Source organism: Sorex fumeus, unplaced genomic scaffold (genome assembly GCF_029834395.1).
Source record: "Sorex fumeus unplaced genomic scaffold, SorFum_2.1 ptg000024l, whole genome shotgun sequence".
NCBI lineage: Eukaryota > Metazoa > Chordata > Mammalia > Eulipotyphla > Soricidae > Sorex > Sorex fumeus.
Genome location: NW_026606081.1, coordinates 3660091 through 3677666, shown reverse-complemented (window position 1 = coordinate 3677666; position 17576 = coordinate 3660091). Strand labels below are relative to the sequence as shown.

Here is a 17576-nt window from a genome sequence, read left to right as displayed (position 1 = left end):
ACACCTAGCAGTGCTCAGAGCTCACTCTTGGCTCTGTGCTCAGGGATCACGCCTGGCAGACTTGAAGGAGACATATGGGACTCTGGAAAGCAAGCCCAGGCCAGTCGCATGTAAGGCAAAAGACCCGCCTACTACATTATCACTCTGGGCCCCAAAAGCAGAACTTTATTTATCTCCTTTTCCTGCAGTATCTTGATCATACTTCAAAATTGACTGGGAAGGCTATTTTTCTAGTATTTTCCAGAGACAAGATAAATTTTATGGAACTCGTAAGAGTAACAAAGGGCTAATTCTGATGGAAATAAAATCAAACCTCTAAATAGAGAGGGTGGTATTATAAAAGGCAGGTATTATATGGGAAATGACATAAATAAATATGTAATGGTGTCCTTATGACTAGTGTCTGCCAGGAGTTAACGGGGAAAACTAATTTCTAGAGTGCATAGACTAAAAAAGAAAGATTTCCCTTTTCTTTTTAAGTCTTGCTTTTATTGGTTGAGGTGCTGTGATAAACATTACTGGTAATGATGGTTTCCCATGCACATAATTTCAATACCACATCAATCACCCAACCTTCTCCTCCAAGGACCCTAACACCCCTCTAGAAAAGCTTCCTCTTCATCTCTACAACAAGGTAGAGGATTTCAAACTTGGGTTCAAAGTCAAAAATCACACTTTTAAAAAATAAATCTTTGTACATCTAACCAATTTATATTGACTTAAAAAAAAGAGTATCTTCAATAATTTTAATAGAGATAACACCCACTTAGTGCCCAGAGTCCACTAAAAAGTGATGCTCAGAGGACCACTTGGTACCTGGGCGATGATGCCATATGATGATGGCACACCACAGATTCTTGTATGCACAATACATGCTCCAACTCTCTGAGTCATCTCCCAATTACTCTAAATTCCCACTATGCTGCAAGCTGGAGTTGCTATTTTTATATAATAAGAATTAAATACCATTGTCATTTTGTTCCTTTTTCAAAGTGCTACTCTAAGTATCTATACATGTACACAAACATACACACAAATATGTAAGTACACACACACAAACACACACACACACACAGAGGCCACATATTTGGTCATTTCCTGGGCTCAGCTAACTCTAAGTTAGCAGGCAATTTCACTCCTTTCCATAGATAGGCTTCTGTTCTTTCTATTTTTCCAGCAGGAAGTAGCTCCAGAAGATGAAGGTTTAACCCCTTGAAGAAATTTCTAGGGCGGGATATGAAGCAGGCAGGTTGCGGGGGGGACTGAGAGGAGGCTGGTAATGAGCTTCTTGGGAAGTAAACAGTGATCAGCATGCTTGCCTTGCACGCGACCAGATCCAGGTTCAATCTCCAGGGTTCCCCAAGGCCCCACCAAGAGTGACGTGGGGGGCATTTGAGGAAAGGAAAAACCCTTAAAACCTGAAATCGAGTGGTAGACATACCCTTCTGGGGGTCATCTAAATTCCAACTTGGAAAGTGCACTCTTGGCTCTCCTCCGTTTAAAGAAGCCTGTATTCTCTCCCCCCCCCCCCCACGCCCCTCCCTTAGGGCTGGAGCGATAGCACAGTGGTAGGGCGTTTGCCTTGCATGCAGCCAACATGGCCAACCCAAGTTCGATTCCTCTGCCCCTCTCGGAGAGCCCGGCAAGCTACCGAGAGTATCTCACCCGCATAGCAGAGCCTGGCAAGCTACCCGTGATGTATTCGCTATGCCAAACACAGTAACAACAAAGTCTCCAATGGAGATGTTACTGGGCCCGCTCGAGCAAATCGATGAACAACGGGAGGACACAGGATTTTACAGGTATTCTCCCCTGGGTCAGGTGTGTTATCCTGCCCCCACGCTCATCTCACATTCTCTGAACTGATACTGGACTTCCAAGAAGAAGAACAACAACAAAACCCTTTCACTGGAAAAGTTTTTGTAAAGCACACCAAAATCCCTCTGGGAGAACACTCTGTGCTCTCTCTGACCTGAGGGAAGGCGCACACCAAAGGAGCCTGCTCCTTGAACCGCTGCAAGGGCCTCCCCTTCCTGGAGCCAAGTGAGGGAAAAGCCACCTTAGCAAGCCAAAGACCTGAGAGGTGGTGAAACAAGTCTGTGTATGGGGTGAGGACGGGGAATGCTTCTGCAGTGGCCTCTAGCAAGTGGACCTTAAGGACTGCTTCAGAAGCAAAGCAAGAATTGGGAGCAGGCAGCTACTTCTGGATCAGGAGCCCTCATCCAGAGCCTGGGTTTCCGTGGCCTGGAGTATTTGTCTACTGCAATCCTAACTCCTACCTTTGGGTGAGCAAGAGGACTCTGGCCTCTCGTAAACCTCTCCTGTGCAGTATTAAAAGCTCTCCAGCTACACTGAGAAGCGAATCATCATCATTTTGCAGTTGGCAATGTTGAAGAACTGGGTAATAAAGTGAATAGCTCAGGGTCACAAAAGTAAGAAATGATAGAAATACGCTCAAGTCCGGTGCTGAATCTCCAGTTCAGACTCTCTCCGCAGTGACATAACCAGAGACAGCACAGAGGAAAGAGAGAACCCTTTCTCAGAGGAAAAATACATAAATAAAACTATTTTTCCCTTTGGTTGGTGAACAAAACAGAGATCACATGAAAGAGATTATAAAATTAAACACATTACTGATTTAATAGTATAAAAACAATTTTTAGAATTTCCTAAAACATGCTGAAAGAAGACAGATGGGACAAAGGAAGAGGAAACAGAGGGAAAAATTAAATGTGATCCAAATTGGCTTCAAGAAGCAACAGAATGACTGCCTGAAAATGAAAACAGGCTGACCAAATGCTTCCTCCACACAATTGCGTAATAGCCAACTGGCGAATGTATGGCTTTTATTAATGCACTTCATTATTCTCTTATCTGATAGTGACCAATTCAGTTGGGTGCTTTACAGACTGCCAAAATGAATTTGCAGCCAATAGATGTCTGGTCACCATATTGGTTTCTGGATCAAGGTTAACAGTTTACCAGGGGCAGACAAATACAGACACAAGCATCAAAGCTAGATGCACTTCTTCCGGGGGGGGGGGGGCGGGGGGGGACACAGGGATGGACTAGATGCGCTATCTGCCAGTTTTTTTGTGTGATTTGCAGACCTGATGCACCACCAGATATTAGTTCTCCAGGGTTCACCTCCAGGGCATGATCATCTGTGTGAAAAACACTAGTGACCTACTGATGCTGTTTCAAATACACAAAGAAGATGAGAATTCTCATCTAGCATGTCCAAGACAGAGCCTGGTTATCAGTAAAATAAATTTAAGCTTGGCATATGCCCCGATGCCCAAAGAAATAATATTTCTGAAACGGAATCAAATTCTGCTTCTATTATTCTGATTGGTATCATCTACAAAGGCAGCAATTTCAGAAGCTAGTCTGAATGAAAAATATATTCTCATGGTTTTAATTGGATAATCCATCAGAACACTTAATTTCTCTAACCACTTGCTCCCCTCCCAAACCTTTATCAGTCTTCTAAATGGAATAAAACAATGATTCAAAAGTGACTGTTCAATATTGTATCATAATTTAAATATTTTAAAATTCTGAATGACTTGAGGGCGGAGCAAGTAGGGCTACTTGCCCTACCGCAGGTAGGGCTCTTGCCTTGCATGCCTGGCCTGGGTATCAATTCTTGGACCCCATAAGGTCTTCAGAGAGAAGCCAGAAGTGATCGCTGGGGGCTGGAGAGATAGCACAGCAGGTGGGGCGTTTGCCTTGCACGTGGCCGACCCGGGTTCGATTCCCAGCATCCCATATGGTCCCCTGAGCACCGCCAGGAGTAACTCCTGAGTGCAGAGCCAGGAGTAACCCCTGTACATCGCCAGGTGTGATCCAAAAAATAGAAGAAAAAAAAAAAAAGGAAGTGATCACTGAGCTCAGAACAAGGAGAAAGTCAGTCAGTCAGCTGTGCCTCAAACCCTTCATCTCCCAATTTTTCAAAATTCTAATTGAACTTTAAACTTCCAACTGAATGCAAATAATCTTTGAAAGTATTTGGCAGCCAGAACTAAGGAGCACTTTAAGGAAGGTTACTAGACAAATTAGCCACTGTGCCAATGGCTGGATGAACCCTCAAAAAGTTGAAGCTTTTGAGACTCTAGAGCTGTGGCTTTTGATGGTTGACCCACAGCCTGGTGAGAAATCCAGAGGGGAAATAAGGTTGAAAAGCACTATTTTAGACAGGAAAACCAAGAGTCCCGTTTCTCCCACTCTCCTCCTTAGTTCAAATACTACCTTCTGGAAATGACTTTCTCTAGAAACAGCAGTTTTCCAAAGCATGAGGTCTGAAGACTCCTGTGTCTCTGCAAGACCCTTTGAAGAGGCCTGTCAGTGAAAACTAAGTCCACAGTAATGTTCCTAGTCTTTTCCACTCTCGGTCTAATGAGCAAAGTGGAGTTTTCTGGAAACCACACAAATGGTGATGACTCTGTCACTCTGATGGCTAAGTAAAAATGTACTGTGTACTCCCACACTTTAAAAAATCATAGTTTTAATATCTAAGATGGTAAATATTGATACATCTCCTAAGTGGCGTGCTAGTTAAATGTTTAAAAACTGAGTCTCAATCAGAGGAGTTCTGATTGGTAACTTTGCCCCATTGCATTGTGCAGATATTTCCACCATGGTCAATTACAAGCTACATGATATCAACAAAGTCAGAGTTAGAAAAGTCAGACTTAGATGTGCACCATCAGCTCTTGCGTACCATTATAAGCGGACTCCAGCACACCACAAAAGATGACACACACAGGCAGGAAAAAAAAATATTTTAAACTCTCAATAACTTCTATGAGTAGAAAGGGATTCTGGGACCACATAATCTGAGAATTGTGGCTTAACGGCAAATTTGTTTCAAACTATGGATCATGGCCCACAAGGAACAAAGTAAAACGTAATCTGGAACAGCATTTAAAAAGAAAAAAATGCTAAACAGCATCAACAACAAAATACCCAAGTAATATTTCAGGTCACAGGAGCACCATTTTGTGAATATGGGTCATGATATAAAATGTAATGTCTTTTCATGGGTTTGGAAAAGGTTGCAAACCACGAGGCAGCAAATTGGAAGATAATAGGTCTGAGCGTGATGGTTCTGTGGATTTCGGCTCCCAGCAGGAGGTGGAGAGACAACAGGAGGGATGACTCATGCGAGCACAGCTGAGAAGGGCAGGCTGCCTCTGCACAGCTGCTGCTTGCAGAAACAGCGTCCCCCTGAGCAAACGTCCCAGGGGGGACAGGTCTATCTGCAGGCAAACTCACATCGCCAGGCTTGTTAGGAGAGGAAAGGAGTTCGCACCGGCCAGGCACTGCTACAGAGCTGACCCATCCTCTTGGGCGTTACTCTGCCTCTTCCCGGATCAGAGTAGAGGTATGAAGGAATAGGAGCCAATAGGCCACTAAACCAGCTGAGAACTTTGAGTATCAAAGAGGCAGAAGGCTACTCAGGTTACTGAAACCACGGTTCAAAAATGCTACGATTCATGCATATCTATTTCAAATCCCATTGGCAGGCCTAAAAATTGGTTAATACATACAAGTCTGGCTTTGAAACCTTCCTTCGAAAAGAGAGTCCCACAGGAGGCACTGAAAATCTTTTTCAATATCATTTTTGTTAGTACAAAGAGCCCAAAGCCATTTCACACTGAAACATTTCAATTAGAGCCCAAGCTCTGTTTAAAGAAATTGTTTATCTTAAAAAAAAAAAAAAAACACTGTCACTGTCACTGTCCTCCCGCTGTTCATCATTTTGCTCGAGCGGGCCCAAACTGATTAAAAAAACGATCAAAGGGGAAAAAAAAAAGCAAACAGTTTTCAGACTAAAGGGATGCACCAGCACTCCCCAGAGAGGCCTCATCAAAACCAGAGCTGCAAGTTGGGAGGAGAAAGAAAGGGAGAGGTGCGAGGTGCTCCTCCCTAATCTAGATGGTACGGTTCGTCAGTGCTAAACCAACTTGGCGAGCAGACGTGGATCCATTCACACTAATCACACACGCGTTTTCTATGTAAAGACACAGATCACATTGTAAACAAGTTCTGCCTCAGGAGTGTGAGTTTCACTGTTCACAAAATTTAACAACTTTTTAAAAAGTGATTTTCACCAGGAAGCCATTTTTCACCTGCTGGATTCGAACATAAATCAGCCTCTCTTGATATAGCTCCATTTTATTAAGTTTCACGCAGAAGAGTCTAGAGTTTCACCTTGACTTTGCCCCTTACTCAGTAAAAAGGAGACTATTTTAATGTGCCGTGAAGGGGAGACAGGTGTCTCTGCTGTGACAGTTACCTGGTATTTGCAGCTTTCAGGTCACAAAAGTGAGTGAGTAAGGCCCGCACAACATCATTGCATAGGAGTTTTACTACATCCACGTGGCTCAGTCTGTGGTGCAGCTGTCGGACAATTTCCCAAAAGTCTTCCAAGAGCAGATGGTAAAGGGTCCCCTCGTCTCTGCTGAGGTTTCCATACCAGGACAGGACATAATCTCTATACGTGTAGTCAAACACTGTCATCATGCCAGGAATAAACAAAACAATGAGGACAACTTAGAGGAATGAAGCAAACATCAAGAGAACATTTTCCAGGAAACCGGACCCATACTATCTCATATCCTCTGTTGAGAACAACAGACAGACTATATTTCCTAAGACCTTGCAAATCGAAAGATTCTTATATCTCACTCGAATATCTCGGGGTAGGTCCCATTTTTAAAATATTCTTCAGATAGAGAAGGGAGCACCGAATAAAGGGTGTTTGGAGGATCCTCCCAGGAGGGGAGAGGCATGTCGAAAGTAGACTATGGACTGAACGTGTTTGCCACTCAATGCCTCTTTTGCAGACCACAACACCCAAAAGGAGAGAGAGAACACAGGGGAATTGCCCTGCCACAGAGACAGGGGGGATGGGGGGATGGGGGTGGGAGGGATATTATCCATGGTGGTGGAAAATGGGCACTGGTGGAGGGATGGGTATCTGATCATTGTATAATCGAAACCCAAGCACAAACAATTGTAAATCTACAACTGTACCTCATGGTGTTTCACTAATAAAAAAAATATATTCTTTCTTGGTACCCAATTATCTCAGTACTTAAAAACAAACAAACATTAAAAGAGCATCTTACACAGTGACAGTGTGTTAACAGAATATGCCAGCTATTCATCAGTTCCTCTCAAACTCACCTTTTACGCTCTGCTCTGTGACACTGGAACTTAAAACTGTAAATACTTCCTCCTTGCCAACAGGCATCATGCTAACCTGTGTCAGCAGAGGATGCTGAGGGCACTGGTGCTGGAAATGGCATCTCTTTCAGGGGCCAACGTGCGCTGACCTGACTGTTGATCACAATGGGCAGACCCTGGCACAAGGCAGAGGATAGTCCTCAGCCCCAACTGTCCCTAATAGGTTGCAGAGGGCAATCCTATAGGCACCTCACGGCTGGTACCCTCCTGGGTAGCTCCTCAGTGTTCTCCATTATCAAGTGGGGCAAGGTTGTGGCCCATTCGTTGAGGCCTGGATCCTGGCTCTGGGGAGAAGCAACCCTCGTCTAAGTTTACCCTTCCCTTCAGGTTTTGACTTGGCCCCCCGGTAGGGGTCTAGAATTGGTATCCCCATTATCTGCTCTTGCTATACTTTCTAGATTTCTCTTTATCCGATGGGACTCAATCCCAAGTTACATGCTTACAGTTCCCTGGCCTTTCCCTGTTCAATGGCCGTAGAGTTTCTGTCTGCTCACAAACCCCTGAATCATGCAGGATGAATCTGGTGCGTCCGTCACCATACCAGGCTTAGCATCTGTGGTCAGCTCCTTTGGAAGATTCTGTGTTTCTATTATCTTAGTTCTGAATCAATTCCATGCCTTGAAATGAGGAAAGGCTCGTTCTAGACCAGCGCAATCAACTGAAGCAGGAGAGTCACATATATAGTTTTGAGTTTCTAGATGCCACAATTTAAAAAAAAAGAAAAGAAAAGAAAAAGGAGGGGATGGTGCCCAGCAGTAAAGCAGATGCTGAAGCTCTGAATTCAATTCCCAGCGCCTCAAAAAAAGTGGGGGTAAAATAAAAGGGTTAAATTTATTTGGGGAGGGGCCACTTGAGGTTACTCTCAGCAGAGCTCAAGAGCTATTCCTGGCATTGTGCTCAGGAGTGACCCCTAGAGATATTTGGGGGACCCAATATGGGACCAGGAAATAAAATCAGCAAGACAAGGACTTACCCGAGTAACATCCCTCTGGCCCAGATTAAATTAATTTTACCAATACATTTCATCTAATATATCCAAATGTTATGACTTTAACATGCAATCGATATCTTACTCAATACCTATTTTGCTTCTTTTCCTGGTGCCTCACAATCTGCTATAAATCTGAGAATTCCAGCACATCTCAGTTTGGTCTAGCCACCTCTCTGGTGCTCAATTAACCACAGGAGTGGTTATCATGTTACACAGAACACCTCAAATTCAGAGGAGATGAAACCAATATAATCTTTGCCAGAAATGAGGTCTTATGAAAAAATATTTTGAATGTTGTTGGGCTTAAGTGTGATTCCCTCCAAGGGAGAAAAATATTTAGCATATATAACTCTTTCAACTGAAGGGAACGTGGAATATTTCTTATCACTCATTCCTCATACTTTGCCCCTTCCTTCCACAAGCAGTACCTGGGTTGGCTTTATTGTGATGCTGCCAAACTGCATTCCTCTGAGTGGATGGTGCCCAGGGGTCACTCTTGGTGGTGCTGGGGAACTTTGGTGTTGGGATTCAAACCAGAGTTTTCGCTACAACTGCACTGAAGGGAAGCTGCCTTGTCCTCTGTTCTCTCTCTCTCTCTCTCTCTCTCTCTCTCTCTCTCTCTCTCTCTCTCTCTCTGGCCTCAATACATCATTTCTAATAATTTAACTGTCTTGCTCTGTTTGTTGCTCACACTTTATCCCCAGTAATCCTGAAGAATAAAATGTATCCTGATCCATTTCACACTTGGAATAAGAAGAGAAGCCCTTCATTTTCAAACAAGTTCTTAGCCTGGAATTTGGTGCTCATTTTATTCATCTTGGCCCTTCACGCACCAACTTCATGTTTCTTTTCGGCTCTATTTTGGTGGGGTATAAGGAAGCCAGGAATATGCTTTTTAGAAAAGTAACAAGTGGAACTCCAGTTTAGAATTAATCCTCTATTTGGGAATTTTAAGTATATATGCAAATGCCCACATGGCAAAGGAAGTATCATTCTTATTTTAGTTTTCTGTGACACCATTTCCCCCCCTGAATATCAATCAGAAAAAGTGTGTCCAATACTTTTTCGTATTTCTAGAACTTCTGGAATTCAGCTTTACATCAATTTACAAAAGTGCATCTTAAATTTCATAGCTCAGAAACACAGAGCACCAAGAATTTGGTTCAGACATATACACAAAGGTTCAGGGCTAGGGGACAAGACACTCTCAGACAGTTCATTCATACCATACCTGAACTGTGTTTACATTGAAATTGACTAACAAAGCACAATAATATGATGCATTAGTCACTTCTCCACGTATGCTATTTATTTAAATTTGAAATTTACAGGTTTTGTAGTTCTAGTTCACCGCAAAAAGCACAACTATATTATCTTCTGCATTTTGACTATTTATTCTTTGTTATTCAATCTATAAAGACTTAAAGACCAATGCTAATTTATGTTGATTTACAACACAAGCATACTTTAGTATCAATTTGAAAATCCATACAAAAACACATACATGCACAAACACATATGTATGCCTTGGATTTTATTCAATCCTTTAAAAAGATTCATTTTTAATTATATACTCTAAAAGTATAAACATACAGACAAAATTGCACAATGATTACAAAGTTCTACAGTTAGTTTAAACTACCATGGTTAGGTTTTAAATATTTCATATGGGTTTCATATCAACTCAACTCAAATTACAGCAACCTTAATATTGATTTCAAGTATTTATATTATGCAAGCATACCAGGAGACCCTCAATTTTATCAATACAAGTATACTCTAGCTAGCTAGTAACATTCAGAATTTCAATTAAAGTGAAACTGTCAGGGCTTAGAAATGCAAATTAAAATATCCAGAGATGTAAGTTATAATCACTACAGATTTTTTTGAAAGTTTATGAGACCTCTTAAACATCGCCACATACATTTCTAAATTCTAATTCCTCATTAAATTAAAATTTCACAATTTTCAGAAAGTGATTTTAATCTGTTAGATTTTTTTTAAACACTTACTTGCTTAAAGCAAAAGATGAAAAATTGTAAACATTAAGAAAATGGCCTAAGGAAAAAATAGCATAGTACCACAGTAATAACCATAAGACTTGCCCAAAGATTTTGGAAAGTACTTTCCATTCAAGTGAAATAATTACAAATTAATCTGAAAATAATTGGGGGTAGGTTTGTTTTTTTTTTTAAACTAGGCCTCATCTCTAGTTCATTTCCAAAGGTATGTCTGAAATTCTAAATATATTAAAGTACATTCATAGAGTATTATACACAACTGCCAAAATGTGAAAGCAATCCAAATGCTCATTAATAAATGAATCGAGAAAAATGTGACAGATGCATGGTGTGGGATATTCCTCAGCCTAAAAGTGAATGAAGATTCTGAGTCATGTGACATACAACATAGTTTATGATTCTAAGTGAATAAGGTCGGTACAAAAGGGCAAATATTTTATGGATCCACGTTAGATGATGGCCCTAGAGTCAGAAAGCAGAGTGAGGGGGTGGTGAGCAGAAGCAGGTAGGGATGGTGTGAAAGGTACAGAGTGTCAGCCTGACAAGATGAGAAGTATTCTAGGGATTGTGCACTACAACAAAAATGTACGTGACACCACTGAACCGTAGCCTTTAGGAACAGCTATGATGACAAATTTGACTTTAGTCTGTATTTTATCACAATGTAAAATAATCTGTGGGACTCCAAATGATCACAGGGAATGGGCGGGGGCGGGGTGCTGGTCATGGGCTGGAGCAATAGCGCAGTGGTAGGGCATTTGCCTTGCACATGGCTGACCCAGCCAACCCAGGTTTGATTCCTCCACCCCTCTCAGAGAGCCCGGCAAGCTACCGAGAATATCTCGCCCACATGGCAAAGCCTGGCAAGCTCCCTGTGATGTCTTCAATATGCCAAACACAGTAACAGCAAGTCTCACAATGGAGACGTTACTGGGACCACTCGAGCAAATAAATGAACAACAAGAGGACAGTGCTCAGTGCCACTGTATTTTATCACAATTTAAAATAATCTGTGGGGCTCCCAATGATCACAGGGAATGGGTGGGGGTGGGGTACTGGTCATGCCCTAGAATACTCAGCCAACCGACAGTGTCTTGGCCAAAGGATGCAGAGCTGCTCAGACCTCACACTGCTGGGGACAAACAGGGCCACCTTAGCCGCTCGGGGGTCATTGGGGCCTGACCTGACAAAGTGTTCAGTGGACCACATAGCACTGGTATTTGAACCTAGGTCCTGGAGTCGCTGCCCATAATCACTGAGAAATTTCCCAGCCCCTCCCCCACATACATATGTATAGTAACCTTCTCATAACTGTTTATAGGGTTGCTTAGTATTCTGATCAGGGATTAATGTCCTTTGAGTTTTTTTGGGTCTGGTATGTTATCTAATACAGACCAATTTTACAGGTTATTGAATTGCTTTGCTTGCTCTATGTGCACATGTTTTTCTACAGAATGAATTCCGTATATTGGTGTTATGTTAGCTCTGTATTGATACTTAGTGGTGTGTGACTTATTCTTTTCTATTATACAGTCCTGTGTTGGTGGTGTTCAAAAGCTAGTGCCTCCAAAATAAATATTCACTGGTGATGTGCAATGTTGGGGACCAAACCTGGGCCTCTGGTATGCAAGACCACACGTACCTAGTCTTTAACTTTTCTGTTTTTATGTAACAGAGCCTGGAAAGCTACCCGTGGTGTATTGGATATGCCAAAAGCAGTAACAATAAAGGGTCTCATTCCCCTGACCCTGAAAGAGCCTCCAACATGGTAACGTTGGGAAAAACAAGTAAGAAGAGGCTGCTAAAATCTCAGGGACAAATGGAGATGTTACTGGCGCCCACTTGAGTAAACCGATGAACAACGGGATGACAGTGATACAATGATACAGTGATATTGATATACATATGTGTGTATATATATATTTATATTTATACGTGTGTGTGCACATGTATGTATTTCTTTTCCATTAAGGAGAGTTCCAGCTCCAGCTATGACGGGAGTTTTAACCAAACTAATCTTCCTTTGGAAAACATTCGGAACTGGGTAAGAGCAATAGAGAACAATTCAGAGGCACTGTAGAGGAATCAGTCAATAGGAGCTGCAGGAACTGGCACTGTGCACATCTTTGTCTACATGACTTTCCTCTAAAGATGCTCACAGTCCGAGAGGCACAAGGCAATTCAGACTTAGACACAGCATCGGTTCCTCTGACCCCTGTCTTGTGCATGTGTGTTTTATTTTACTTTATTTTATTCGCGTGTGTGTTTTAATTAAAGGTATAAAGACAGGAAGTCACAAAAACAATGGGCTCACAAAATTTGGGGAGACTTTCAAACACACTGCTGATCCTGAAATATACATGCAGGAGCAGAAACTACAAGAACACCAGTGCACAGCTCCAGCTGGGAGACTGAAATAGCTGAGCAGAAACGTCCCTGGCCTCCCCACTGAGAGACCGTTTGGCGTTTGAGTCCTGCCAAGTTGGAGATGCAACTGTGGGCTTTCCATGTTAACAGTGAAGTCCTGTGTCAGATGGATTAAGCCCAGGTGCCAGGACTGAGGACATCACCATATATGAAAGACAAAAATCTACCCTAAAAAAATGTGTTAACTTCACGGCTGGGGGTTGGCTCTGTGGTAGAGCATATGCCTCTCATCAGGGAGGCCCAGGGTTTATCCCCAGCACCACACACACACACACACACACACACACACCTTCAATGTTCTGACAGCCAGAAATTAAACTGTGTGTTACAACACAAAGAAATAAAAGTCCTCAAAGATAGAGACACAGTCCAGACTTCTGAGATACTATCCACCTAAAAATAACTAGACTTGAGCAATCCATACAAATAAAGTTCAAGATGGTCCAAATGTCAGAACTAGTGCGTGCACACTTTAAAGTTATTTTATTAACAGGTTTAAGAAATTAAAAACGAAGGCAGTCAAAAACAGTAGATGAGGAAATCTCAACAGAGAATCAAAAATAGAATCAAACAGAAATTCTACTCATGAAAAATACGGCATTTAAGATTTTTAAAAATCAGCAAATGCACTTAATTACAAGCAACAAAGAATCAGCGAATTTAGGAAACAGAAAATATTATGAATCTAAGGAAAAGGATAAATAAAGTGGACTTCATCAAAGTTTGAAATTTCTGCTCAAAAGACAATATTAGGAAAATAGGAGACAACTCATAAACTGAAAGATAAAACAAAATATATGAGTTCTGAGTATATAAATATATCTAGATATTTGCGTGTATCTATACACATGTTATACATGACAGTTGTTATTATTGTTTTGTTTGGGGGTCATAGCCAGCTGTGCTCAGGGAGCACTCCTGATGGAGTTAGGGACCATATGCAGTTCCTGGGCTGAAACTTGGGTCGACTGTGTACATGGAAAGCACCTTAACCTCAATACTATCTCTCTGGCCTCCAAGAAACATCTTTGTAAAAACATCTACAAATAGAAGGAAGAATAAAAAAATAGAACTGCATCAAAATTAATTTTTTACAGAGCAAAAAGAAACTACCACACACAAAAAAAAGAGTGCCTTCTCACATCCCACATCTGGCAAGGAAGGAGTTGTTATACGCAGATTAAAAAGAAATTCCACAACTTAACAATGAAAAACTTAACTAACGCCCCAATTTTTTTAAAAATGAACAAAAGACATATGAACAGATATTTCTCCAAAGAGGGCATACAAACACACTGGAAAGTGCTCAAAATCCCTTGTTATTAAAAAAATTTTTTAAAAAATCTCATACCAGTTAGTGAGACTGGTTTATATTTAAAATGATTAGGGGCCAGGAAGATAGTTTAAAGGGATACTGCACAAGCTTTGCATGCAGGAAGGAGGTCCAGCTTCTATCCCTGACAGGGTAAGATCCCTGAGTACTACCAGGAGCAACCTCTAAACAACTGTCCCTTCACTCAGTTAACTGGCTTGTTCATGAGAGAGCTTGATTATACGTATCCCCAATATAGTTCACTGGGTTAGATCTAAATGAAAACACAGTTCACAACGCCTACTGGGGGGGATGGAGAGCAGACTCTTGTATCATTATGTGGAACAAGGTTCACAAGGCTGGGTAGCTTTTTTTGACCTGGTAATTCCTATCTAATAAGTGGTGAAATGTCCATGCAATTAAAACAAACATGTATTTCTCTGGTCATCACACAAAAATGTATGAAGAAAATTTTCTAATGTTTACATAGTCAAGAAAAATAGAACTGGTCACGATCCAGAGACGAATAAATCTCGAAAGAGATCGGCGAGCTGCAGAACTGTCTCCAGACCCCACGCCAGGCTGAACCTCATATCTGGGCCACCCCAGAAGGGGGTGGGTGAGTCCCTCCACTCACCCAGACAGAGCCCCAGCAGCCAAAAACCTCCAGAGCCCAATCGCTGTCATGCTCACGGCCAGGTTCCACAGCTCAGACAAGCCTCATTCATGAGTGAATCTGTTGGAAAACTCAGGTATGTGGGTTTTGTGACCAAAATCTCCAGGCTCTCAGAGTCGGGGAATGGGCAACCTCCTCCCATCCTCCTGTTCTCCTGGGAGCCTAGCCGTCACACCCATGAACTACCTTAGGCGCCAAATAAACTCATTAACAGATCAGAATCCAGAGACTCATGAATAAATCTCAACAAGCTGCAGAGATGCTTTTGAACTTCAAAGTCACCATCCAGTTAGCAATTTAACCCCAGCTGTATTACCCCATCAAAATTCTAGAACTCCTGGAGCATGCGGCCACTTTTCATTTCTCATACTCTGTATCACTGATATACCAGTAGTAGAACACCACGTTGGACGGGATGTCAAGTCGAAGGCAACCAATCTCGATTAAGAAAATATTAACATGCAAGGCCTAACCTGTAACGGCATGTTAGTGATCTCTCGTAGACTCAGTGGCTCTAGGGTGAGATACGACAATCTTCACACACATTCTTTTTAAGAAAATATTCTTTGGTCATCTTAACGAATTAACCATAACGAGCAATGTAAAATAAATTATTAAGGGCCTACCATTGAGGTAGACTTGGGTGGTAGTTGGGAAAATTGGAAATAATGGTGGTGGGAAGGTGTAATGATCATGGGATTGGTGTTGTAATAGCGAATGTAATAAATCACTGTGAACGATTTTATAAAAAATAAAATAAAATTTTCTAAAAAAGAGAAATGATACATTTGCTAGATATAATCATTTTCCTTTGAGGACATCCTTCATTTCTTTGCATGGCAACACAAATTTTCATTTCCTCCTTACCTTCTTTCAAAGCTTTATCCATATTATGAGAAATGACCACCCTCCTAGGCAGAGCCGACTCATGTACATTTCCACACAAGGGACTCTAAAACATAAGGAAAAGGGGGGGAAAAAAGACACCAATCACCAAATGAATAAATCACATATAAAAACAAAGTCAGCAGTAGGAAGTGCCATCTAAATTTAAACAAGCATTACGATGATATCCACAGATAAAGATTTTCTATGAAAGCAAATAAATGTTTACAGTTAGGTAAGGGTTTGGGATGAGGAAGGGGGATTTTGACACACGGGTGGTGGCAGAGATACAACAACTCTCTTAACCAAAAACATAAAATTCACATTATTGTAAATATAGGTACATAAATAAGAAAATGACAGGGGTAGAGGTAGGGGGAAATTGAGATTTTTTTTTCCTCTTCCAGATGCCATGCCGGTACGATACCATCATAGGAATAAGCAAGAAAATGCAGACAGTGCAAAAACGGGTGCATTTGTGAGAATCTGATCATAACAAGAGAGAATTTTATGCCAGTGAGGAAACAGACCAATCAGTGAGATCAAAGAGCGCATATAACGGGGAAGGTGGTCGCCTTGTTTGCAGCAGACTGTGGTCTGACCCCTGGCACCCACATATCCTTGAGGCCCATCAAGACTACTTCCTAAGTATGGGCCGGGGCCAGGAGTAAGCCCTGAGTACTGCCAGACATGGTCCCAAAATAAAAAAACACAGAAGTGATGAAGTCTCATCTTACACCTTACAGAAAAGTCACAAGTCACTGTCGTCTAGTGGTTCATCGATTTGCTCGAGCAGACCCAGTAACATCTCCATTGTGAGACTTGTTGTTACTGTGTTTGGTATATCGAATACTTCACAGGTAGCTTGCCAGGCTTTGCTGGGCGGGAAAGATACTCTCAGTAGCTTGCCGGGCTCTCTGAGAGGGGCGGAGGAATTGAACCCGGGTCAGTCAGGTCGGCTGCATGCAAGGCAAACGCCCTACCGCTGTGCTATCGCTCCAGCCCACAAATTTATTAAAAACTACTTTTTTTTTTCTAACTCAGCAAGTATTCAAGGGGGAGGTCGTGGAATAAGCTTCTGTGTATTGGGCTGGGAAAAGTCTCTCTGTAAGAGATGCAAGATCCAAATGGACTTGATTCAAATTATCCATATTGACAAATATGGCTATATAAAAGGAAATTCCTGTTTGACAAGACACTGAGTACAAAATATAAATGGTAGACTATAGAAGGTATCTACAACATACAAAACAAGGGTACCACACGTGAGGCTTCTGAAAAAAGAAAAATAACCAAAAACCAACACACCACAAAAACTGCTGGATAACTGCATTAAAACTCCTTGTTAGGGATTAAATGTTTGCGCAAACAGAATCTCCTCTGAATTACTACACAGATTTAAGTTATTCACTACCTACTCTCTCCTTCAGAACTGAGAAAGGAGGGAAGTCCAAGGGAGGGAAAGGGAAAGAAAGCTAAAGAAATGAGCTAAGATAAATGCAATATGTGAAAAAATTTCAGAGAACCAGAGGACAGATGAGTGGGAGGGGGTAGGGGGACAAAACCAAACAATCTCCTTCTATTTTTAAGGAAGTAAAAACCGATGAGGCAGGACTTCCCCCAAAGATTCATTCATTCATTTTGGGGGGGGGGGGGGTCAGGAAAGAGAGGATGAGAGAAAGAATAAGGGAGAGAGAGGGGTAGAGAAGAGGATGGAGGGACTTTTTTTCTACGGTCTTTTGGGTTACACCTGGCCGTGCTCAGGGCTTACTCCTGGTAGTGCTGGGGAACCATATGGGATGCTTCGATCGAACCCAGGTCAGTCTCGTGCAAGGTAAACGCCCTGCCTGCTGTACTATGACTTCTGCCCTCAATCATTCTTTAAGGCAAAGACAATTTCCCCTATCTGGGACCTGGAGCCTCATCCTCACGTATGAACTTTCTCTTCCTGACAACCATTCCCTTCATATACATGTTTAGGGCAGAAAAGAAAAATGTGTATTTCCCAAC

At 41.9% G+C, this 17576-nt stretch overlaps 1 protein-coding gene across 1 annotated transcript in view; it reads right to left on the bottom strand.

The window, feature by feature from the left end:
* SNX25 (sorting nexin 25) overlaps window positions 1-17576 on the bottom strand; it is a 115796-nt gene that overhangs the window by 73160 nt on the left and 25060 nt on the right. Inside the window, exons 3-4 of the mRNA XM_056114001.1 lie at window positions 15549-15633; window positions 6302-6518 (exon numbers count right to left, since the gene is read on the bottom strand). Of these exons, the coding sequence (XP_055969976.1) occupies window positions 6302-6518; window positions 15549-15633 (302 nt within the window). The remainder of the gene's footprint in view (window positions 1-6301; window positions 6519-15548; window positions 15634-17576) is intronic.